This window comes from Catharus ustulatus, chromosome 33 (genome assembly GCF_009819885.2).
Source record: "Catharus ustulatus isolate bCatUst1 chromosome 33, bCatUst1.pri.v2, whole genome shotgun sequence".
Taxonomy (NCBI): domain Eukaryota; kingdom Metazoa; phylum Chordata; class Aves; order Passeriformes; family Turdidae; genus Catharus; species Catharus ustulatus.
The window spans coordinates 1,662,855-1,687,729 of record NC_046253.1 but is presented as its reverse complement, the minus strand read 5'-3'; the positions used below and the strand labels follow the sequence as shown (position 1 = coordinate 1,687,729).

Sequence of the window (24,875 nt, the reverse complement as noted above, 5' to 3'; positions counted from 1 at the left end):
GGGATTAGGGTGGGGTGGAAACCCCTGGGATGAGATTTTGGGTGCTCAAAATCCTGTGGATGTGCTCCAAAATCCTGTGTCTGAGCCCCAAAATTCTGTGGGTGAGCCCCAAAATCCTGGGGGTGAGCCTTAAGACAGCAGATGTCACGCACCAGGTCTGCACTGGAGGCTGGAGGGGAAAAAATTTGGGAATAGGGAACGGTGGAAACCCCTGGGATGAGATTTTGGGTCCTCAAAATCTTGTTGAGTGAGCCCCAAAATTCTGTGGGTGAGCCCCAAAATTCCGTGGGTGAGGCCCAAGCCAGGGGATGTTGAGCACCAGGTCTGCACGGGAGGCTGAAGGGGAAAAAATTTGGGATTAGGGTGAGGTGGAAACATCTGGGATGAGATTTTGGGTGCTCAAAATTCTGGAGGTGAGTCCTAAGACAGCGGATGTTGAGCACCAGGTCTGCACGGGAGGCTGGGGGGGAAAAAATTTGGGATTAGGGAGGGGTGGGAACCCCTGGGATGAGATTTTGGGTCCCCAAAATCCTGGGGATGAGCCCCAAACCCCTGTGGGTGAGCTCAGAGTGTCCCCAAAATCCCTGGGATGATTCCTGAGCCCCCCAAACCTTCAGGATAAACCCCAAAACTCCTCAAACTCTCGGGATTAACCCCAAAAATTCCCCAAGTTAACCCCCTCATTGCCACACTCACAGAGGTTGAGCGGCGCCATCTCCTCGTGCGCCGCCCAGGCCGGGTCTGGAGGCACCCCAGCATCGATCCTGGCTCCCCAAACCCTCAAGATAAACCCCAAAAATCCCCAAAATTCTCGAAGTTAACCCCTTCACTGCCACACTCACAGAGGTTGAGCGGCGCCATCTCCTCATGTTCAGCCCAGGCTGAGTCTGGGGGCACCCCAGGATGGTTCCAGCTCCCCAAACCCTCAAGATAAACCCCAAAATGCCCCAAACCCTCAGGATTAACCCAAAAAAAAAAAATCCCCGGATTAACCCCTTCATTCCCACACTCACAGAGGTTGAGCGGCGCCATCTCCTCGTGCGCTGCCCAGGCCAGGTCTGGAGGTACCCCAGCATTGATCCTAGCTCCCCAAACCCTCAAGATAAACCCCAAAAATCCCCAAACTCTCAGGATAAAACCCCAAAATGCCCCAAATTTCTGGGATAAACCCCCCCAAAAAAAAAAAAAAAAAAAAAAAAAAAAAAAAAAAAAAAAATCTCGAAGTTAACCCCTTCACTGCCACACTCACAGAGGTTGAGCGGCGCCATCTCCTCATGTTCAGCCCAGGCTGAGTCTGGGGGCACCCCAGGATGGTTCCAGCTCCCCAAACCCTCAAGATAAACCCAAAAATCCCCAAACCCTCAGGATTAACCCCAAAAAAAAAAAAAAAATCTCGAAGTTAACCCTTCACTGCCACACTCACAGAGGTTGAGCGGCGCCATCTCCTCGTGCGCTGCCCAGGCCGGGTCTGGGGGCACCCCAGGATTGATCCTGGCTCCCCAAACCCTCAGGATAAACCCCAAAATGCCCCAAATTCCTGGAATAAATCCCAAAAAAAAAAAAAAAATCTCGAAGTTAACCCCTTAATTGCCACACTCACAGAGGTTGAGCGGCGCCATCTCCTCGTGCGCCGCCCAGGCCGGGTCCGGCGGCACCGGCGCCTCCCCGGGATGGATCCCAGCTCCTCCTCCTCCACCTCCAGCCATCAACTCCCTCTTGATCTCCACCCTGAGCTGATCCTGCTTGAGTTTCTTCTGCAGGGAGGGCGCCTGGAGGCCCGGGAACACCTTCCTGGCCGTGGGAGGGGGCGGCGAGGCGGCGCCGGGAGCGGCTCCGGGCGGGCTCAGCGGGGCCGGCACCTTCTTGGGGAGGCCGGGCAGGTGCAGCTCGGGGGAGGCCGAGGCTCCAGCGGGGCCAGGCTGCCCAGCAGGCTCTTGGGCAGGGCCTTGGGGTGGCCGGAGCGGCGGCGGGTGAGGATTTCGCGCAGGGTGTCGATGGGGGAGCCGTTCACGTACCACTCGGTCACCCCCATCTGGCGCAGGTGGGAGCGCGCGTGGCTCGAGAGCCCCTTGCGGTTCTCGAAGAATTCCCCGCAGAACTCACAGCGGATGTCGCGGCACGGCTCCGAGCCCGAGGCTGCCAACGGCACAGAAGGGGTTAAAAATGGGTGGGGAGGGGTTGGGGGTGAGGGAGGGGAGGAGCGGGGTGGGGTTGGGATGGGGGGAGCGGGAGGAGGAAGAGGAGGAGGAGAAATTTCAGGAGAAGGAGAAGGAGGAGAAGAGAAGAAGGAGAAGAAGGAGGAGAAGAAGAAGGAGAAGGAGGAGAAGAAGGAGAAGGAGAAGAAGAAGGAGGAGAAAGAGAAGAACAAGGAGGAGAAACAGAAGAAACAGAAACGGGAGAAGAAAGAGGGGCAGGAGAAAGCTCATGAGAAAGAGGAGGAGGAGAAGAAGGAGGAGGAAGATGACAAGAGGAAGAGCAGGAGGAGAAGGAAGAGAAAAGCAAGAAGACAAGGAAGTGAAGGAAATGCAGGAGAAGGAGGAAGAGAGGAGAAGAAGAGAAGAGAAGAGAACAGAAGAGAAGAGAAGAGAAGAGAAGAGAAGAGAAGAGAAGAGAAGAGAAGAGAGAGAGAAGAGAAGAGAAGAGAAGAGAAGAGAAGAGAAGAGAAATGCAGGAGCAAGTAGAGATGGAGGAGGAGAAGGAGAAAAACAAACAGAAACAGAAACAGGAGAACAAAGAGGGGCAGGAGAAAAAAAGAGGAAGTTCAAGAGAAAGAGAAGAAGAAAGAGGAGGAAGAAAAGAAGAGGAAGAAGAGGAAGAGAAGGAGGAGAAGGAAGAGAAAGCAGGAAGAGAAGGAAGTGAAGGAAATGCAGAAGGAGGAGAATGAAGTGTAGGAGGAAGATGAGGAGGAAAAAGAAAAGGAGGAAGAGCAGAAGAAGAAAGGGATGGAAAAAGAGGAGGAGAAGAAAGAGGAGCAGGAGGAGAAAGACCAGAATGAAGAGGACAAGGAAGTAAAGGAAATGCAGAAGAAGGGGAGGAAGGGGAGGAAGGGAGGAAGAAGAAGAGAAGGAAGAAGAAGAGGAAGAAGAGGAAGAAGAGGAGGAGGAGGAAGAGGAGGCAGGCAGGAGGGCTCAGAGGCGCTCATGGCCAGCTTGGCTCCAGTAACACCCCAGTAAATCCCAGTTAAACCAGTTAAAACCCCAGTCAAACCCCAGTTACACCAGTTAACACTCACTGAGGTTGAGGGGCCCATCCTCCTCAGCCCCCCATCCGCTCTCTGTCTGCAGAGGACTCAGCCAGCAGTAACACCAGTAACACCCAGTAAATCCCAGTTAAACCAGTATCACTCACTGAGGTTGAGGGGCCCGTCCTCCTCAGTCCCCCAGCTGCTCTCCTTTGGCAGGGGACTCTCCAGTGACACCAGTAACACCCAGTAAATCCCAGTCAAACTCCAGTAACATCCCAGTAAATCCCAGTAACACCCAGTAAACCCCAGTTTAACCAGTTAAAACGCCAGTAAATCCCAGTTAAACCAGTACCACTCACTGAGGTTGAGAGGCCCATCCTCCTCAGCCCCCCATCCGCTCTCCGTCTGCAGAGGACTCTCCAGTAACCCCAGTAACACCCAGTAAATCCCCAGTAAACCCCAATAACACCCAGTAAATCCCATTTAAACCAGTTAAAACCCCAGTAAATCCCAGTTACACCAGTCACACTCACTCAGATTGAGAGGCCCATCCTCCTCAGCCCCCCAGCTGCTCTCAGCCAGCAGGGGACCCTCCAGTAACACCAGTAACACCAGCAACACCCCAATAAATCCCAGTTAAACCAGTTAAAACCCCAGTACCGCTCACTGAGGTTGAGAGGCCCATCCTCCTCAGCCCCCCAGCTGCTCTCCGTCTGCAGGGGACTCATCTGGCAGTAACACCAGTAACACCAGTAACACCCAGTAACACCCCAGTTTAACCAGTTAAAACCCCAGCAAATCCCAGTTAAACCCCAGTAACACTCAGTAAACCCCAGTTAAAACCCAGTATCACTCACTGAGGTTGAGGGGCCCATCCTCCTCAGCCCCCCATCCGCTCTCTGTCTGCAGGGGACTCATCCAGCAATGACACCAGTAACACCAGTAACACCCAGTAACCCCCAGTAAATCCCAGTTAAACCAGTATCACTCACTCAGATTGAGAGGCCCATCCTCCTCAGCCCCCCAGCTGCTCTCAGCTGGCAGTGACACCAGTAACACCAGTAAATCCCAATTAAACTCCAGTAACACACCAGTAACACCCAGTAAATCCCAGTTAAACCAGTTAAAACCCCAGTACCACTCACTCAGATTGAGGGGCCCATCCTCCTCAGCCCCCCATCCGCTCTCCTTTGGCAGGGGACTCTCCAGTTAAACCAGTTAAACCCCAGTAAATCCCATTTAAACCAGTTAAAACCCCAGTACCACTCACTCAGATTGAGGGGCCCATCCTCCTCAGCCCCCCAGCCGCTCTCAGCTGGCAGGGGACTCTCCAGTGACACCCAGTAACACCCAGTAAACCCCAGTAAACCCCAGTTAAACCAGTTAAAACCTCAGTAAAACCCCAGTAAGCCCCAGTTAAACCAGTACCACTCACTCAGATTGAGGGGCCCATCCTCCTCAGCCCCCCAGCTGCTCTCATCCGGCAGTAACACCAGTAACAACCAGTAAATCCCAGTAAATCCCCAGTAACACCCAGTAAACCCCAGTAAATCCCAGTTAAACCAGTTAAAACTCCAGTAAATCCCAGTTACACCAGTTAACACTCACTCAGGTTGAGAGGCCCATCCTCCTCAGCCCCCCAGCTGCTCTCAGCTGGCAGTGACACCAGTAACACCCAGTAACAACCCAGTAACACCCCAATAAATCCCAGTAAATCCCAATTAAACCCCAGTAACACCCAGTAAATCCCAGTTACACCAGTTAACACTCACTCAGGTTGAGAGGCCCATCCTCCTCAGCCCCCCATCCGCTCTCCGTCTGCAGGGGACTCATCCCCATCTTCCCTCCCTTCTCCTCTCCCTTGGGCGATCCCGGCAGCGCCGCCGGCAGTTTCTTCACGGCGCCGGGCGACGCCGGCGGCGCCAGGCACTTGGAGAAGCCCGGCGGGGATTTGATGGCTTTGTTCACCGCGCCGCCCTCGGCCTTGGGCAGCAGCAGCAGCGCCCGCGGCGCTCCCGGCTCCTTGGGCGACGCCGATTTCTTGGCCAGCCCGGTGGCGGTGCCGGCGCTGCCGGGCTCGGGTTTGGTTTTGTGCCGCACCAGCTCGTACAGGAGGTCGATGGGAGCGCCCGAGCTCTCGGACTCGGCCACGCCGAGCTGGCGCAGGTGGGAGCGGGCGTGGCTGGACAGGCCCTTGCGCGTCTCGAAGCAGGCGCCGCACACCTCGCACGTGGTCAGGCTGGGGGCTGACATGGGGGGAAATGGGAAAATTAGAGATAAAATTCAGTGTGAGAATAGAGAACCACTTTTACATTGGAGCAGGCGCCGCACACCTCGCACGTGGTCAGGCTGGGGGTTGGAAACGGGGGGAAAATGGCAAAAAATGGGAAAATTAGAGATAAAATTCAGTATCAGAATATAGAGAAAACCACAGGGTAAAAATCCCCTGGGATCCATTGGGATCAGTCCCAGTTTTAGATTGAAGCAGGAGCTGCACACCTCGCACGTGGTCAGGCTGGGGGCTGGAAAATGGGGGAAAACAGGAAAATTGAGTTAAAATTCAGTGTGAGAATAGAGAGGAAAATAGGAATTAAAAACTCCCTGGGATCAGCTCCCAATCCATTGGGATCAGTCCTGATTTGGGATGGGAGCAGGAGCCACACACCTCGCAGGTGGTCAGGCTGGGGCTGGAAAAATGGGGGGAAAACACCAAAAAATGGGAAAATTAGAGATAATTCCAGGGTCAGAATATAGACCACAAACAGGTGTTAAAAATCCAAAACATAGAATGACAGAAGGAGATTAAAATCCCCTGGGATCAGTTCCTGAGTTCCCACCCAGAACCAGGTTTGGTATCAGAGCAGGCGCCGCACAGCTCGCAGGTGGTCAGGCTGGGGGCTGGAAACGGGGCAAAAACATCAAAAAATGGGAAAATTAGAGATAAAATTCAGTGTGAGAATAGAGAACCAGTTTTAGATGGGAGCAGGAGCTGCACACCTCACAGGTGGTCAGGTTGGGCGCTGGAAATGGGGGGAAACACCAAAAATGGGAAAATTGAGTTAAAATTCACTGTGAGAATATAGAGAGATAGAGGGAGATTAAAATCCCCTGGGATCAGCTCCTGAGTTCCCCACAGTCCCAGTTTTGGGATGGGAGCAGGAGCTGCACACCTCACATGTGATCAGGTTGGGGGTTGGAAATGGGGGCAAAAATACAAAAAAATTGAAAATTAAGAGATAAAATTCAGTATGAGAATAGAGAGGAAAGCAGCAGTTAAAAATCCCCTGGGATCCATTGGGATCCATCTCAGTTTTGGGATCGGAGCAGGAACCACACAGCTCGCACGTGGTCAGGCTGGGGGCTGGAAAAATGGGAAAATTAGAGATAATTCCAGTGTCAGAACATAGATTAAAATCCCCTGGGATCCATTGGGATCAGTCCTGGTTTGGGGGGGAGCAGGCACCACACACCTCACACATGGTCAGTCTGGGGGCTGAAATGGGGGGAAAATGGGAAATGAGAAAATAAAATGTCAGAATACAGAGCAAAACCAGGGGTTAAAAATCCCCTGGGATCAGTTCCCAATCATTGGGATCAGTCTCAGTTTTGGGATGGGAGCAGGCGCTGCACACCTCGCACGTGGTCAGGCTGGGCGCTGGAAATAGGGAAAAGTAGAGATAAAATTCAGTGTGAGAATAGAGAACCAGTTTTAGACTGGAGCAGGCACCGCACACCTCGCACGGGGTCAGGCTGGGGGCTGGAAAATGGGGGAAAACAGGAAAATTGAGTTAAAATTCAGTGTGAGAATAGAGAGGAAAATAGGAGTTAAAAACTCCCAGGGATCAGCTCCCAATCATTGGGATCAGTCTCAGTTTTGGGATCAAAGCAGGAGTTGCACACCTTGCAGGTGGTCAGGCTGGGGGCTGGAAATGGGGGGAAAACACCAAAAAATGGGAAAATTAGAGATAAAATTCAATGTGAGAATAGAGAGGAAAATCAGGGATGGGATCAGCTCCCACCCAAAGCCAGTTCTGGACAGGAGCAGGCGCTGCACACCTCGCACGTGGTCAGGCTGGGTGCTGGAAATGGGGGAAAAATACAAAAAAATTGAAAATTAGAGATAATTCCAATGTCAGTCTCAGTTTTGGGATGGGAGCAGGAACCACACACCTCACAGGTGGTCAGGCTGGGCGCTGGAAAATGGGAAAATTAGAGATAATTCCAGTGTCAGAACATAGATTAAAATCCCCTGGGATCCATTGGGATCAGTCCTGGTTTGGGATGGGAGCAGGAGCCGCACACCTCTCACGGGTCAGGCTGGGGGCTGGAAAAATGGGGGGAAAATAGGGAGAAAATGGGAAAATGAGATAAAATAAAATGTCAGAATACAGAGCAAAACCAGGGGTTAAAAATCCTCTGGGATCAGTTCCCAACCAAGAACCAGTTCAGGATGGGAGCAGGCGCTGCACACCTTGCACGTGGTCAGGCTGGGGGCTGAAATGGGGGAAAAACACCAAAAAATGGGAATATTGAGTTAAAATTCAGTGTGAGAATAGAGAAGAAAAACAGGGATGGGAGCAGGCAGCACACAGCTCACACGTGGTCAGGCTGGGCGCTGGAAATGGGGGAAAAATGGCAAAAAATGGGAAAATTAGAGATAATTCCAGTGTCAGAATAAGAAACAGAGGTTTAAAATCCCCTGGGATCAGCTCCCAATCATTGGGATCAGTCTCAGTTTTGGGATCAAAGCAGGCACTGCACACCTCACATGTGATCAGGTTGGGGGCTGGAAATGGGGGTAAAAATACAAAAAAATTGAAAATTAAGAGATAAAATTCAGTATGAGAATAGAGAGGAAAACAGCAGTTAAAAATCCCCTGGGATCCATTGGGATCTGTCTCAGTTTTAGATCGGAGCATGCCCTGCACCTCGCACGTGGTCAGGCTGGGGGCTGAAAAATGGGGCAAAAACAGCAAAAAATGAGGAAAAAAGAAGAAAAAATGAGATAAACAAAATTTTAGATACAAAAGATCAGAGAAGAGGTGAGAATTCCATGGGATCAGTTCCTGAATTCCCCCAATTCCCAGTTTTGGGATCAAAGGAGGAGCTGCACACCTCAGGTTGGGGCTGGAAAATGAGGTTAAAAATTGGGAAAATGGAAAAAAAATAGATTAAATGAAATTTTAGACACAGAGGATCAGAGAAGGGTTGGAAAATGGGGGGAAAAACACCAAAAAATGGGAAAAAAACCGGGATAAATCCAGGAGAAATGAGGGAGGGAAAGCAGGAGCTGAGCCCGAGGAATTCGGCCCCTCCCAGGCTGGACACGCCCCCTCGTTAACCCCCAGCTAATTAAAGATTCACAGAGTTAATTAAAGATTCACAGTGTTAATTAAAGATTCACAGCCAGGGAAATGCAGGGAAATCCTGGGAAAATGCAGGAAAATTTGGGAAAATCCAGAGAAATCCCAGGAAAATCCCGGGAAAATCGGGAAAATGCAGGAAAATCCCAGGAAATCCAGGGAAAATGCAGGGAAATGCAGGGAAATCTGGAGATATCCCAGGAAATGCAGGGAATCCTAGGAAAATGCAGGGAAAATGCAGGGAAATCCCAGGAAAAAGCAAGAAAATCGGGGAAAATGCAGAAAAATCCTGGAAATCCTGGGAAAAATCAGGAAAATCCTGGGAAAATCGGGGAAAATGCAGGAAAATCCCAGGAAATTCGGGAAAAATCCCGGGAAATCCCTGGAAATGCAGGGAAAATCGGGGAAAATGCAGAAAAATCCCAGGAAATTCGGGAAAAATGCAGGGAAATCTCAAGAAAATCCCGGGAAAATGCAGAGAAATCCGGGAAATGTGGGGAAATCCGGGGAAAATGTGGGGAAATCCTGGGAAATCTGGAGATATCCCAGGAAATGCAGGAAAATCGAGGAAAATGCAGGGAAATCCCAGGAAATCCTGGGAAAAACAGGGAAAGAGCAGAAAAATCCCAGGAAATCCAGGGAAAATACAGGGAAATCCCAGGAAATCCGGGAAAAATCCTGGGAAATGCAGGGAAAATCGGGAAAATGCAGGAAAATCCAGGGAAAATGCAGGGAAATCCTGGGAAAATTGGGGACAATGCAGGGAAATCCCGGGAAAATCGGGTAAAATGCAGGGAAATCCAGGGAAAATGCAGAGAAATCCCAGAAAATTGGGGAAATTGCAGGAAAATGTAGGTAAATACCGAGAAAATCGGGTAAAATGCAGGGAAATCCTGGGAAAATACAGGGAAAATGCAGGGAAATGCACGGAAATCCCAGGAAAATCGAGGAAAATGCAGGAAAATCCCAGGAAATCCTGGGAAAAAGCACAGAAATCCCAGAAAAATCAGGCAAAATGCAGGGAAATCTGGGGAAATCCGGGGAAAATCCTGGGAAATCCAGGGAAAATGCAGGGAAATGCAGGCAAATCCAGGCAAAATCAGGGAAAATGCAGGGAAATCCTGTGAAATGCAGGGAAATCCTGGGAAAATGCAGGGAAATCCCAGGAAAATTGGAGAAAATGCAAAAAAATCCTGGGAAATCCAGGGAAAATGCAGGGAAATGCAGGGAAATCCTGGGAAAATCAGGGAAAATGCAGGGAAATCCCGGGAAAGTGTGGAGAAATCCCAGGAAATTGAGAGAAATCCTGGGGAAATGCAGGGAAATCCCAGGAAATGCAGGAAAAATGCAGGGAAATCTCGGGAAAATCCAGAGAAATCCAGAGAAATCCAGGGAAAATGCAGGGAAATGCAGGGAGATCCAGGGAAAATCAGAGAAAATGCAGAAAAATCCCAGGAAATCCCGGGAAAATGCAGGAAAATACTGGGAAAATGCAGGAAAATGCAGGAAAATCCCAGGAAATCCGGGAAAAATCCTGGGAAATGCAGGGAAAATCGGGGGAAATGCAGGGAAATCCCAGGAAAATCAGGTAAAATGCACGGAAATCCTAGGAAATCCTGAGAAAATTGGGGAAATCCTGGGAAATCTGGAGATATCCCAGGAAACGCAGGAAAATCAGGGGAAAATCAGGGAAAATGCAGAAAATCCCAGGAAATCCTGGGAAAAATCGGGAAAATCCAGGGAAATCCAGGGAAAATAGGGGAAAATGCAGGAAAATGCAGGGAAATCCTGGGAAAATGCAGAGAAATAGCAGGGAAATCAGGGAAAATGCAGGGAAATGCAGGGAAAATGGAGAGAAATCCGGGAAATGCAGGGAAATCCTGGGGAAATCCCGGAAAATCAGGGAAAATGCAGAAAAATCCCGGGAAAATGCAGGGAAATCCTGGGAAACCTGGAGAAATCCCAGGAAATGCAGGGAAATCCCAGGAAATCCAGGGAAAATGCAGGGAAATCCTGGAAAATTTGGAGAAATCCCAGGAAATGCAGGGAAAATCGGGAAAATGCAGAAAAATCCCGGGAAATCCTGGAAAAAGCAGGAAAATCCCAGGAAAAATGCAGGGAAATCTCGGGGAAATCCAGAGAAATCCAGGGAAAATGCAGGGAAATGCAGGGAGATCCAGGGAAAATCAGGGAAAATGCAGAAAAATCCTGGGAAATCCCGGGAAAATGCAGGAAAATCTGGAAAATGCAGGAAAATGCAGGAAAATCCCAGGAAATCCGGGAAAAATCCTGGGAAATGCAGGGAAAATCGGGGGAAATGCAGGGAAATCCCAGGAAAATCAGGTAAAATGCAGGGAAATCCAGGGAAATCCAGGGAAAATGCAGGGAAATCTCGGGAAAATTGTGGAAATCCCAGGAAAATCCTAGGAAATCCTCGGAAATCTGGAGATATCCCAGGAAATGCAGGGAAATCCTGGGAAAATGCAAGGAAAATGCAGGAAAAATTCGGAGAAATCCCAGGAAATGCAGGGGAAAATCAAGGAAAATGCAGGAAAATCCCAGGAAATCCTCGGAAAAAGCACGGAAATCCCAGAAAAATCGGGTAAAATGCAAGGAAATCTGGGGAAATCCAGGGAAAATGCAGTAAAATCCCGGGAAAAAAAGCAGGAAAATCCCGGGAAAATCAGGAAAAATGCAGGGAAATCCTGGAAAATCGGGTAAAATGCAGGAAAATCCCAGGAAATCCAGGGAAAATGCAGGAAATCCTGGGAAAATCCAGAGAAATCCAGGAAAATTGGGGAAATGCAGGGAAAATCCAGAGAAATCTCAGGAAATGCAGGGAAAATCGAGGAAAATGCAGGAAAATCTCAGGAAATCCTGGGAAAAACAGGGAAAAAGCAGAAAAATCCCAGGAAATGCAGGAAAAATACACGGAAATCCAGGGAAAATGCAGGGAATCCCAGGAAATGCGGGAAAATCGGGGAAAATGCAGGAAATCCCGGGAAAATCCTGGGAAAATGCAGGGAAATCTCGGGAAAATCGTGGAAATCCCAGGAAAATCCTAGGAAATCCTCGGAAATCTGGAGATATCCCAGGAAATGCAGGGAAATCCTGGGAAAATGCAGGGAAAATTCGGAGAAATCCCAGGAAATGCAGGGGAAAATTGAGGAAAATGCAGGAAAATCCCAGGAAAAAGCATGGAAATCCTAGAAAAATCGGGTAAAATGCAAGGAATCTGGGGAAATCCAGGGAAGATCCTGGGAAATCCAGGGAAAATGCAGGGAAATGCAGGCAAATCCAGGCAAAATCAGGGAAAATGCAGGGAAATCTGTGAAATGCAGGGAAATCCTGGGAAAATGCAGGGAGATGTGGAAAATGGAGAGAAGTCCCGGGAAAAAGCAGGAAAACCCAGGAAAATGCAGGGAAAATCCCAGGAAAATTGGGTAAAATGCAGGAAAATCCCAGGAAATCCAGGGAAAATGCACGGAAATCCTGGGAAATCCTGAGAAAATTGGGGAAATCCTGGGAAATCTGGAGATATCCCAGGAAACGCAGGAAAATCAGGGGAAAATCAGGAAAATGCAGAAAAATCCCAGGAAATCCTGGGAAAAATCGGGAAAATCCAGGGAAATCCAGGGAAAATAGGGGAAAATGCAGGAAAATGCAGGAAAATGCAGGGAAATCCTGGGAAAATGCAGGGAAATGTAGGGAAAATGCAGAGAAATAGCAGGGAAATCAGGGAAAATGCAGGGAGATGCAGGGAAAATGGAGAGAAATCCCGGGAAATGCAGGGAAATCCTGGGGAAATCCCGGAAAATCAGGGAAAATGCAGAAAAATCCCGGGAAAAAAGCAGGAAAATCCCAGGAAAATCAGGTAAAATGCAGGGAAATCCTGTGAAATGCAGGGAAATCCTGTGAAATGCAGGGAAATCCAGGGAAAATGCAGGGAAATGCAGGGAAATCCTGGGAAAATCAGGAAAAATGCAGGGAAATCCCGGGAAAGTCTGGAGAAATCCCAGGAAATTGAGAGAAATCCTGGGAAATGCAGGGAAATCCCAGGAAATGCAGGAAAATGAGGGAAAATACAGAGAAAATACAGGGAAATCCCAGGAAATACAGGGAAAATGCGGAGAAATCCCAGGAAAATACAGGGAAAACGCAGGAAAATGAAGGGAAATCCCAGGAAACGCCCAGGAAAATGAAGGGAAAATCCCGAGAAATCCCAGGAAATGCATGGAAACTCAAGGAAAATGCAGAATAACCCCAGTAAATTCGGTCCACGCTCACCTTTGGAGTCGTGGGGCTCGGCCTTGCCCGGCGGCTCCGGGCTCACTTTGGAGCTCAGGCGGGGCGGGGGCGGCTCCAGGGCCGAGCTCTTCTTGCCCAGGGGGGAGGGGACGACACCTCCATGGCCACCCAGATCGTCCTGCTCAGGAGCCAGCACTGCGGGGGGACACGGGGGGACACCGGCTCAGGGGGGTGGGGGGCACTGGGGGGGTCCCAGGGGGATTTGGGGTGTCCTGAGGGGTCCTGGAGAGTCCCAAATGGGATTTGGGGTGTCCTGGGGGGTCCCAGTTGAGATTTGAGGGGTCCTGGGGGGATTTGAGGGTCCTGAAGGGTCCTTGGAGGTCTCAGGTGGGGTTTGAGGGGATCCAGCTGAGATATGAGGGGTCCTGGGGGGGTCCCAAGTGAGATTTGGGGTGTCCTGAGGGGTCCTGGGGGTGTCCAGGGTGGTCCCAGATGGGATTTGGGGGGATCCAGGGGGGATTTGGGGTGTCCTGGGGGGTCCCTGGTGAGATTTGGGGGGTCCCAGATGGGGTTTGGGGTGTCCTGAGGGGTCCTGGGGGGATCCAGGTGGGATTTGGGGTGTTTTGGGTAGTCCCAGGTGGGATTTGGGGTGTTCTGAGGGGTCCCAGGTGGGATTTGGGGTGTTCTGAGGGGTCCCAGGTGGGATTTGGGGTGTTTTGGGTGGTCCCAGGTGAGATTTTGGGTGTTTTGAAGGGTCCTGGGGGGTGTCCAGGGGGGTCCCAGATGGGGTCTGGGGGATCCAAGGGGGATTTGGGTGTCCTGGGGAATCCCAAGTGGAGTTTGGGGTGTCCTGAGGGGTCCTGGGGAGTTTGGGGAGTCCTGGGGGGGGTCCGGGAGGATTTCGGGGGATCCAGGTGGGATTTGGGGTGTCCTGGGGGGTCCTGGAGGGGTTTGGGGGGTCCAGGTGGGATTTGAGGAGTCCTGGGGGGGTCCAGGTGGAGTTTGGGGTGTCCTGGGAGGGTCCCAGGTGAGACTTGGGGTGTCCTGAGGGGTCCAGGAGAGTCCCAGGTGAGATATGGGGGGTCCCAGTTGAAATTTGAGGGGTCCCAGATGGGGTTGGGGGTCCCAGATGGGTTTGAGGGGATCCAGGTGAGATTTGGGGGGATCCAGGTGGGATTTGAGGGGTCCTGGGGGGGCTTTGTGGGGACCTGGGGGGGGTTGGGGTGTCCTGGGAGGGTCCCAGGTGAGATAGGGGGTCCTGGGGGGGTCTCAAGGGGTATTTGAGGGGTCCTGGGGGGGATTTGAGGGGTCCTGGGGGATTCAGGGGGAAATTGGGGTGTCCTGGGGGGGTTCCAGATGGGATTTGGGGTGTCCTGAGGGGTCCAGGAGAGTCCCAGGTGGGGTTTGGGGGGTCCCAGTTGAGATTTGAGGGGTCCTGGGGGGGGTCCCAGGGGGATTTTGGGAGATCCAGGGGGTGTTTGGGGTGTTCTAGGGAGGATCTGGGTGATTCAAAGGGATTTGGCTGGGGACAGGGACAGTGCCAGGTCCCAGCAGGGGACAGCACAGGGACACTGACAGGTCTCTAAGGGAGGGGACAAGGACAGTTCCCGGTGCCACCAGGAGAGGTGACAGGTCCTAAAGGGGACAGGAGAGGTGGGGACAGGTCCCTAAGGGAGGGGACAGGGACAGCGAGAGGTCCCTAAGGGGTGGTGGCATCTCCCAGCAGGGGACAGAGCAGGGTCAGTGTCACATCCTGAAGGGGACACAAAGGTGGCATCTCCCTGCAGGCTGGGGACAGAGTGGTGGCATCAGGCAGGTGACAGCCAGAGGTGGCGACAGGTCCCTAGGGGAGGGGACAGGGAGGTGGCATCAGGGAGGAAACACAGAGAGTAGCATCTCCCCTCAGGGGACAGCACAGGGTGTGACAGGTCCCTAAGGGAGGGGACAGGGACAGTGACAGGTCCCTAAGGGAGGGGACAGAGCAGCGTCAGTGTCACATCTCTGCAGGGAGGGGACAGGGACAGGCACCACCAGGAAAGCTGACAGGTCCTAGAGGGGATAGGACAGGGGAGGGGACAGGGACAGGTCCCTAAGGAGTAGGACAGGGTGGTGGCATCTCCTGGCAGGGGACACCGAGAGATGTCCCTGAGGGGAGGGGACAGTGACAGTGACAGGTCCCCAAGGGGTGGGGACAGGGTGGTGGCATCAGGGAGCACACACAGAGGTGGCATCTCCCCTCAGGGGACAGGGCAGGGGTGGTGACAGGTCCCTAAGTGAGGTGACAGGGATGGTGGCATCAGGGGGACAGCCAGAGATGGTGGCAGGTCCCTAACAGGCAGGACAGGGTGGTGGCATCAGAGAGGACACAGAGAGGTGACATCTCCCTCAGGGGACAGAACAGGGTGTGACAGATCCCTAGGGGAGGGGACAGAACAGGGACAGTGACAGGTCCTTCCAGGGCTGGTGGCATCTCCCAGCAGGGGAGGGGACACACAGAGGTGGCATCTCCCAGCAGGCTGGGGACAGGGTGGTGGCATCAGGCAGGTGACAGCCAGAGATGGTGGCAGGTCCCTAAGGGAGGGGACAGGGTGGTGGCACCAGGGAGGACACACAGAGGTGGCATGTCCCCTCAGGGGACAGCACAGGGTGTGACAGGTCCCTAAGGGCTGTGACAGGTCCCTAAGGGAGGGGACAGGTCCCTAGGGGAGGGGACAGTGACAGTGACAGGCTCCTGTAGGGGCTAAGACAGGGCTGGTGACATCGCCCTGAGGGAGGCCAGGGAGGGGACACGGTGAGGTGACAGGAGAAGGGCTGGGGACAGGCTGGGGCTCCTGGGGACACCCCGGGATTGTCTCGGGGACTGAGCTGGGGACACCCCAGGATTTCCTTGGGACTGAGCTGGGGACATCCTGGGGACAGGACTGGATACAGCCCAGAGTTTCCTCGGGGACACCCCGGGATTCTCTCGAGGACTGAGCTGGGGACCCCAGGATTTCCTTGGGGACACCCCAGGATTGTCTCGAGGACACCCCGGGATTGTCTCGGGGACAGGGCTGGGGACACCTCGGTTCTCTCTCTGGGACACCCCAGGATTCTCTCGGGGACACCCCGGTTCTCCCTCGGGGACAGGGCTGGGGACCCCAGGATTCCTCGGGGACACCCCGGTTGTCCCTCGGGGACATCCCGGTTCTCTCTCTGGGACACCCCAGGATTTCCTTGGGGACACCCCGGTTCTCTCTCTGGGACACCCCAGGATTTCCTCGGGGACACCCCGGTTGTCCCTTGGGGACACCCCGGTTCTCTCTCCGGGACACCCCGCGTCTCTCCCGCTGCCCGGACCTTTCCCCCCGCGGTGCCGCTCCGAGCGAACCGAACCGAACCGAGCCGAGCCGAGCCGAACCGAACCGAACCGCGCCCGGACATCCCCGAACATCCCCGGAACCCCACGAGGAGGCCGCGGCCGCTCCCGGAGCGCGGGGCCGGGCCCGAACCCGAACCGGGAGCCGCATCCCGGGGGTCCCGCAGGGACAAAAGCGGGGCCGGGACAAAGGAGGAGGGCGGCGGCTCGGCGGGCTCGGCCTCCCGGGGGCGCGGAGCGCTCGGCCGGCGGCAGCCCCGAGGCGCGGTCCCGGCGGAGCGGCCCCGGGGCTCGGCGGGATCCGTGAGGGGAGCCGGGGGCGGCGGGGGGGCGCTCAGCCGGCTCGGGCGCGGCCGGGAATCGGGGCCGCAGCGGGGAAAGGGGCGCTCACCCGGCTCGGGCGCGGCCGGGGGCTCGGGGTCGCCGTCCCCGCCGCGGTCGCGGTCGCGGGGCCGCGGGCCGCCGCCGCTTTGGTGACTTTGGGCGGCGGGGAGGCGGCGGCCGAGGCCGAGGTGGAGGCCGCCATCTTGGGCACGGCGCACGCGGGGAGCCCGCCAGGGCGGGAGGGAGAGCGCCGAGCGGGGGGGGGGGAGCGGGCAGGGCAGGGGGAGAGCGCCGAGCGGGGGGGAAAGAGAGCGGGCAGGGGAGAGAGGAGAGCGCCGAGCGAGGGGGGGAGAGCGGGCAGGGGAGAGGGGAGAGCGCCGAGCGGGGGGGGGAAAGAGCGGGCAGGGGAGAGGGGAGAGCGCCGAGCGGGGGGGGGGAGAGCGGGCAGGGGAGAGGGGAGAGCGCCGAGCGAGGGGGAAAGAGAGCGGGCAGGGCGGGAGGGAGAGCGCCGAGCGAGGGGGGGGGAAGAGAAGAGAAGAGAAGAGAAGAGAAGAGAAGAGAAGAGAAGAGAAGAGAAGAGAAGAGAAGAGAAGAGAAGAGAAGAGAGAGAAGAAGAGAAGAGAAGAGAAGAGAAGAGAAGAGAGAGAAGAGAAGAGAAGAGAAGAGAAGAGAAATGCAGGAGCAAGTAGAGATGGAGAAGGAGGAAGATGAGAAGAAGGAAGAGAAACAGAAACAGAAACAGAAGAAGAAAGAGGGGCAGGAGAAAAAGGAGAAAGAGGAGGAGAAGAAAGAGGAGGAAGAGAAGAAGAGAAGAGAAGGAGGAGAAGGAAGAGAAAAGCAGGAAGAGAAGGAAGTGAAGGAAATGCAGAAGGAGAATGAAGTGCAGGAGGAAGATGAAGAGGAAAAAGAAAAGGAGGAAGAGCAGGAGAAGGAGAAGAAGAAAGGGATGGAAGAGGAGGCGGAGGGGAAAGAGGAGCAGGAGGAGAAACGATGATGAGAAAGAAGAGGAAGCAAAGGAAATGCAGGAGGAAAATGAAGAGAAGAGAAGAAGAGAAGAAGAGAAGAGAAGAGAAGAGAAGAGAAGAGAAGAGAAGAGAAGAGAGAAGAGAAGAGAAGAGAAGAGAAGAGAAGAGAAGAGAAGAGAAGAATGCACGAGCAAGTAGAGATGGAAGAGGAGAAGGAGGAGAAAGAGGAGAAGGAGGAGAAAGAGGAGAAGGAGGAGAAAGAGAAGAAACAGAAAAAAGAAACAGAAACGTGAGAACAAAGAGGGGCAGGAGAAGGAGAAAGTTCATGAGAAAGAGGAGGAGGAGAAGAAGAACGAGGAGGAAGATGAGAAGAGGAAGAGAAGGAGGAGAAGGAAGAAAAAAGCAAGAAGAGAAGGAAGTGAAGGAAATGCAGGAGAAGGAGGAAGGAGGAGGAGAGGAGAGAAGGGAGAGAGAGGAACAGGGAACTGAGAGAGGAGAGAGGGGAATGGGGAGAGAGGAGGGGAAGCCCCAAGGACACCAAATCCCAAATTTATCCCAAAATCCCAAATTTACCCCCAAAATCCCAATTTACAGTAATTTCACAGCTATAAGCTGCACCCTTCGGACTAATTTTTTCCCCAAACCCAGAAGCGTGCCTTATAGTCCGGTGAGCCTTGTGGTTGTGAAATTACTGTAACCCCAAACTCCCAAATTTATCCCCAAACTCCAACCCCAATGAACCAAACCCCAAATTTATCCCAAATTTATCCCCAAATTTATCCCCAGAACCCCAAGCCCTGATGACACCAAACCCCAAATTTATCCCCAAATCCCAAATTTATCCCCAAAACTCCAAACCCCAACAACACCAAAATCCCAAATTTACCCAAACCCCCAAATTTATCCCAGAATTTCCAAACCCCAATGACACCAAACTCCCAAATTTATCCCCAAATTTACCCCAAAACCCCAAACCTCGATGACACCAAGCCCAAATTTATCTCAAAATCCCAAATTTATCCCCAAATCCCAAATTATCCCAAAATCCCAATTTACCCCAAAACCCCAAACTCTGATAACACCAAACTCCCAAATTTATCCCCAAATTTATCTCCAAAACTCCAAGCCCTGATGACACCAAACCCCAGATTTATCCCAAAATCCCAAATTTATCCCCAAATTTACCCCAAAACCCTAAACCCCAATGACACCAAACCCCAAATTTATCCCCAAACTCCCAAATTTATACCAAACCCCAAATCCTGAGGACACTGAAATCCCAAATTTATTCCCAAAAATCCCAAATTTATCCCCAAAATCCCAAATTTATCCCCAAATTTATCCCCAAAACTCCAAGCCCTGATGACACCAAACTCCAACTTTACCCCAAACTCCCAAGTTTATCCAGAATTCCCAAACCCGATGACACCAAACCCAAATTCATCCCAAACTCCCAAATTTATCCCCAAATTTACCCCATAACCCCAAACCCTGATGAGACCAAACTCCAAATTTATCCCCAAACTCCAAATTTATCCAGAATTCCCAAACCCCGATGACACCAAACCCAAATTCATCCCAAATTCCCAAATCCTTTGAACACCAAACCCCAAATTTACCCCCAAAACCCCACCCAACACCCCAAAACTCCCAAAATTTTTAATTTTCCCTTCCTGCCCACACTCACCATCCCTGTAGGGCGGCAGCAGCTCCTCCCCGGCCCAGCCCGGCGCGAACGGCGACGCCGGATCCCGGTGAGGATCCCGGTGGGTGGGATTTCCTGGATCCCATTGATGATCCTGGTGGGAATTTCCAGGATCCCATTGATGATCCTGGTGGGGATTTCCTGGATCCCATTGTTGATCCTGGTGGGGATTTCCTGGATCCCATTGATGATCCTGGTGGGGATTTCCTGGATCCCATTGTTGATCCCGGTGAGGATTTCCAGGATCCCGGTGAGGATTTCCTGGATCCCATTGATGATCCCGGTGCTGATCCCGGTGCTGATCCTGGTGTTGATCCTGGTGAGCATTTCCAGGCTCCCACTGATGATCCTGGTGAGGATTTCCAGGCTCCCATTGTTGATCCTGGTGAGGATTTCCAGGCTCCCACTGCTGCTCCCAGTGCTGATCCTGGAAATCGCGGTGCTGCTCCCAGTGCTGCTCCCGGTGCCATTCCCGGTGTTCCCGGTGCCACTCGCGGTGCTCCCGGTGTTCCCCGGGGCCAGGGCCCGCAGCAGGGCGGGGTGCTGGGAGGAGCTGGCCAGGAGCTCCTTGAGGATGTGGATTGGGACACGGTGAGCTCCCAGTTGGTGATGCCGAAGTCGCGCAGGTGGGCGCGGGCGTGGCTGGAGAGCCCGGCGCGGGTGTCGAAGCCGGCGCCGCAGAACTCGCAGCGCATCAGGCTGAACGTGCCCGGGTCGAAGTTGGCCACTGGGGAAAGGGGAGAGGAAAAAATAATAAAAAATTCCATCAAAACGAGCCAAAATTACACCAAAATCCACCCCACGAGGCTGAACGTGCCCAGGTCGAAGTTGGCCACTGGGAAAGGGGAGAGGTGGTCAGGGGTGGGAGAAGGGACAGGAAAAAATAAAAAAAAATTCCACTGAAAATAGCCAAAAAACTCCCATTAAACCCCAGAAACTCATCACAAACTCCCACAAACCCCAGAAATTTGGACAAACTCCCTTTAAAACCCAGAATTTTGATACAAACTCCCTATAAAAATTAAAAATCTGGCGAAACTCCCATTAAACCCCAGAAATTCAGCAAACTCCCAACAAACCCCAAAAACTCAGCCCAAACTCTCTTTAAAACCCAGAAACTCAGCACAAACTCCCTTTAAAATCCAGAAATTCAGCACAAACTCCCTACAAACCCCAGGAATTTGGTACAAACTCCCTTTGGAGAGCAGGAATTTGGCACAAACTTGCTATAAAACCCAGAAATTTGGCACAAACTCCCATTAAACCCCAGCAACTCAGCCCAAACTCCCATTAAACCCCAAAAACTCGTCACAAACTCCTGTTAAACCCCAGAAATTTGGCACAAACTCCCCACAAACCCCAAAAACTCAGCCCAAACTCCCAACAAAACCCAAAAACCCATCACAAACTCCCTTTAAAACCAAAATTTCAGCCCAAACTCCCATTAAACCCCAGAAACTCAGCCCAAACTCCCCACAAACCCAGAATTTCCATCCAAACACCCCCCAAACCCCAAAAACTTGCCACAAACTCCTGTTAAACCCCAAAAACTCAGCCCAAACTCCCATCAAACCCCAAAAACTCAGCCCAAACACCCCACTAAACCCCAGAAACGCAGCACAAACCCCTTAAACCCCAGAAATTTGGCACAATCTCCCCACAAACCCCAGAATTTCAGCCCAAACTCCCCACAAATCCAAAATCTCATCACAACTCCCATTAAACCCCAGAAACTCAGCCCAAACTCCCATTAAACCCCAAAAACTCATCACAAACTCCCACTAAACCCAAAAACGCAGCACAAACTCCCCTTAAACCCCAGAAATTTTGGCACAAACTCCCCACAAACCCCAGAATTTCAGCCCAAACTCCCCACAAACCCCAAAATCCCATCACAAATTCCCATTAAACCCCAGAAATTTGGCACAAACTCCCATTAAACCCCAAAAACTCATCACAAACTCCCCACAACCCCAGAAACTCAGCCCAAAACCCCCCAAAACCAAAAACCCGTCACAAACTCCCAATAAACCCAAAAACTCAGCCCAAACACTCCTCAAACCCCAAAACCCATCACAAACCCCATCAAACCCCAAAAACTCAGCCCAAACACCCACTAAACCCCAGAAACGCAGCAAACTCCCTTAAAACCCAAAATTTCAGCACAAACTCCCATTAAACCCCAGAAACTCAGCCCAAACTCCCATTAAACCCCAAAAACTCGTCACAAACTCCCATTAACCCGAAACTTGGCACAAACTCCCCACAAACCCAGAATTTCCGCCCAAACTCCCCAAAAAATCAAAAACTCAGCCCAAACTCCCTACAAATCCCAGAATTTTGATACAAACTCCCTATAAAAATTAAAAATTTGGCACAAACCCAATAAACCCAGAATTTCCACCCAAACACCCCACAAAACCCAAAACCCATCACAAACTCCCAATAAAACCCAAAAACTTGGTACAAACTCCCCACAAACCCCAGAAATCTGTTGCAAACTCCCATTAAAATCCAGAATTTCCACCCAAACCCCATAAAAACCAAAAACCCATCCCAAACTCCCCCAAACCCCAAAACCCATCCCAACCCCCACCAAACCCCCACCACCCCGTGCCAAACCACCTTTCTTCTCTTCTTCTGGAAGGAGAACCTCTGCTCGATGGCCTTGACCTCCTCGGCGGAGATGAAGTGGCGCACGTTGTAGCTGACGCCCAGCGGTTCAGGTGGCCGCGCACGTGGTTGGCCAGCCGATGCCGTTGTGGAAGCGGTCGGGGCAGTAGGGACACCTCCTCTCCTCGTTCCTGAGCCCCCCCTCGGAGCCCAGCAGCTCCTCCAGCTCCAGGGGCGCCTCCAGGGGCGACTCCAGCAGCACGTCCAAGGGGAGCGGCTCCTCCAGCAGCGGCGCCGACAGATTTTTCTTTTTCTTCTTGGGGGTTTCCCCCGCGGTCTCTTGGCGGCCCTGGCGTGCGTGGCCACCTCCTGCAGCAGCACCACGGGCACGGCGCCGCGCAGCTGCCGCCGCTGCGCCTCCGTGGCCACCTCCACGGCGCTCAGGGCGGCGCGGAAGGTTCTCTTGAGCTCCAGCGCGGCGCGCGGCACGGCGACGGCGGCGCCGGGCTCTTCCTCCTCCTCCTCCTCCTCCTCCTCTGCGCGCCGCCCAGGGGTGGCGGCTCCTGGGGGCGTCGCCGTCGGGCGCGCGGGGCGGCGCTCGCTTCCTCAGCAGGGAGCAGGGTTTGGGAAACGCGGCAAAGCCGGTGGGTTGGGGATGCGGCGCCGCCTTCCTGGCGTGCCTTCTTGGCGGCGCCGTCGCTCTTGGCGTGACCCAACCGAAGGCGGCGTCGTAGAGGGAGGCGCCGTCCCGGCACGGCGGCGCGAAAAGCCGCTCGGTTTGCCCAAGAGCTCGACGGCCGCGCCGTAGGAATCGCGGCTGGTGCCCGGCTGCTCGGCGGCGTCGCGGAAGGCGTCGGGCTGCCAGGAGAAGCGCGAGTGGGCGAACCTCAGGTGCTCCTTGAGGATGTGCTCGTTGGGCGCCGGGAAGCCGCACAGCACGCAGGCGCCGGGCGCGGCACCGGACGGCGCCGCCGGCGGCTCCTCGGCTTTGTAGAGGCCGTGCCCGGCGCCATCACAAAGAGCCCGGCGCTCCTGGAGCCCTGCTCCTTCCTCTCCTTGACGTGCATCTTGGCGTGCTGCACGAAAATCTTGGAGGAGTTGGTGCCGAAAACGCACTTGGGGCACTGCAGCCGCGCCTCGCGTCCCTCGTCCGGGAACTCGTCGAGTTTCTGGATCTCCTCGATGATTTTCTCCCGCGACTCCTGGTGCAGCCGTTTGTGCCGCTCCAGCGCCGCGGGCTCGCCGAAGGCCCAGCCGCACTCCCCGCAGCAGAAGCGGCGGCGGCCGGCGGCGTCGGCATCGCGGGGCGCCGCGGTTGTGCTGCAGCATGTGCTCCAGCAGGTGCTCCCGGCGCCGGAAGTAGATGCTGCACTCGATGCAGGTGAAGACGCCGGCGTCGTCGTCCTGCTCCCGCCGCTCGGCCTCGGCCGGCTCCTCCAGCAGCACGCCGCACACGTAGGGCGGCGCCTCCACGCCGAACGGCGCCGGCTCCGGCAGCAGCCGCTCCACCGAGTCCTCGGCGTTCACCGTCCACGATTGTTTGCCCACCGCGGCGTCCGGCTCGGGCGGCACCCACTCGGCCGCGGCGAAGTCGGGCTCGGCTCGCCGGCTCTCCGGGGGTTTGGTTTTGGCCGATTCCCGGTGCGACGCCGAGCTCGCCGCGGCGTCCGGCGCGTGGGGGAGGTCCTGGAGAGCCGGGCTGGGCTCCTGGAGATCCACTCCAACCGCTGGACGCCTCTCCGGGCTCTGTCCGGCTGCTCCGGGCCGAGCCCTCCCGGTTGCTTTGGTTTCGTTTTGGGGATATTCCTCATCCTCCTCTTCCTCCTCCTCCTCCTCCTCGTCCGGCGCGGCCGGGCGCGGCTCGGGCGATTCGCCGGCGTCGGGTTGGTCGCGGTGGCGCAGCCGGAGCGCGGCGAGGGCGCGGGGCTGGCGGCGGAACGGCGACGCCGGCCGCAGCTCTAAAGTGCTTTGGGCCGGGGCCGGAGCCGGGGCCGGCGGGCGGAGGCGTCCCAGGACACGGCCACGGCCGCGCCCCGCAGCTCCGGCAGCGCCCGCGGCAGTGCCGGCACCGCCTCGACCGACGGGCTGCAAGGGAACGGGGGTGAGAAAGGGGGGAGGGAGATAAGGGGACTGGGGTGGGACTGGGGGGACTGGGAGGGACTGGGAGAGAGCTAAAGGGAACTGGAATGGAACTGGGATGGACTGGGATGGAACTGGGAGAGACTGGGGGAACTGGGATGGGACTGGGATGGAACTGGGAGAGAGCTAAAGGAACTGGGGTGGGACTGGAGAGATCCAAGGGGAACTGGGATGGAACTGGGATGGATCTGGAGGGACTGGGATGGAACTGGGGAACTGGAGAGAGCTAAAGGAACTGGGGTGGGACTGGGATGGAACTGGGATGGACTAGGAGAGAGCTAAAGGAACTGGGGTGGGACTGGGATGGAACTGGGAGGGACTGGGGAACTGGGATGGAACTGGGATGGCTCTGGGGGAACTGGGATGGAACTGGGATGGACTGGGATGGAACTGGGAGAGACTGGGGGAACTGGGATGGGACTGGGGGAACTGGGAGAGAGATAAAGGAACTGGGATGGAACTGGGATGGATAAAGGGGAACTGGGAGGGATCTAAAGGGACTGGGATGGAACTGGGAGGGATACAGGGAAAGTGGGAGGGATCTAAAGGAACTGGGGTGGAACTGGGATAGATTCAGGAGGGACTGGGATGGAACTGGGATGGAATTGGGATGGATCCAAGGGGAACTGGGATAGATCTGGGAGGGACTGGGATGGATCCAGGAGGGACTGGGGGAACTGGGATGGACTGGGATGGAACTGGGATGGATCCAAGGGGAACTGGGATGGATCTGGGGGAACTGGGAGAGAGCTAAAGGAACTGGGGTGGGACTGGGGGAACTGGGGTGGGACTGGGGGAACTGGGATGGAACTTGGATGGACTGGGATGAACTGGGATGGATCCAAGGGAACTGGAGGGATCTAAAGGAACTGGGATAGAACTGGGATGGATGCAAGGGGAACTGGGACGGAACTGGGATGGAACTGGGATGGACTGGGATGGAACAGGGATGGATCCAAGGGAACTGGGATGGGTC

General features: G+C 54.2%; 1 protein-coding gene across 1 annotated transcript in view; it reads right to left on the bottom strand.

Annotated features, from left to right (window-relative positions):
- Window positions 1-24,875, bottom strand: part of WIZ (WIZ zinc finger) — a 53,655-nt gene that overhangs the window by 10,139 nt on the left and 18,641 nt on the right. Inside the window, 17 exon segments of the mRNA XM_033083697.2 lie at window positions 1,601-1,891; window positions 1,894-2,136; window positions 4,957-5,430; window positions 12,835-12,990; window positions 16,545-16,679; window positions 19,126-19,734; window positions 19,737-19,874; window positions 20,954-20,957; window positions 21,773-21,864; window positions 21,867-21,896; window positions 21,899-22,051; window positions 22,054-22,320; window positions 22,372-22,776; window positions 22,779-23,068; window positions 23,070-23,470; window positions 23,473-23,686; window positions 23,779-23,845. Coding sequence (XP_032939588.2) covers window positions 1,601-1,891; window positions 1,894-2,136; window positions 4,957-5,430; window positions 12,835-12,990; window positions 16,545-16,679; window positions 19,126-19,734; window positions 19,737-19,874; window positions 20,954-20,957; window positions 21,773-21,864; window positions 21,867-21,896; window positions 21,899-22,051; window positions 22,054-22,320; window positions 22,372-22,776; window positions 22,779-23,068; window positions 23,070-23,470; window positions 23,473-23,686; window positions 23,779-23,845 — 3,969 coding nt within the window.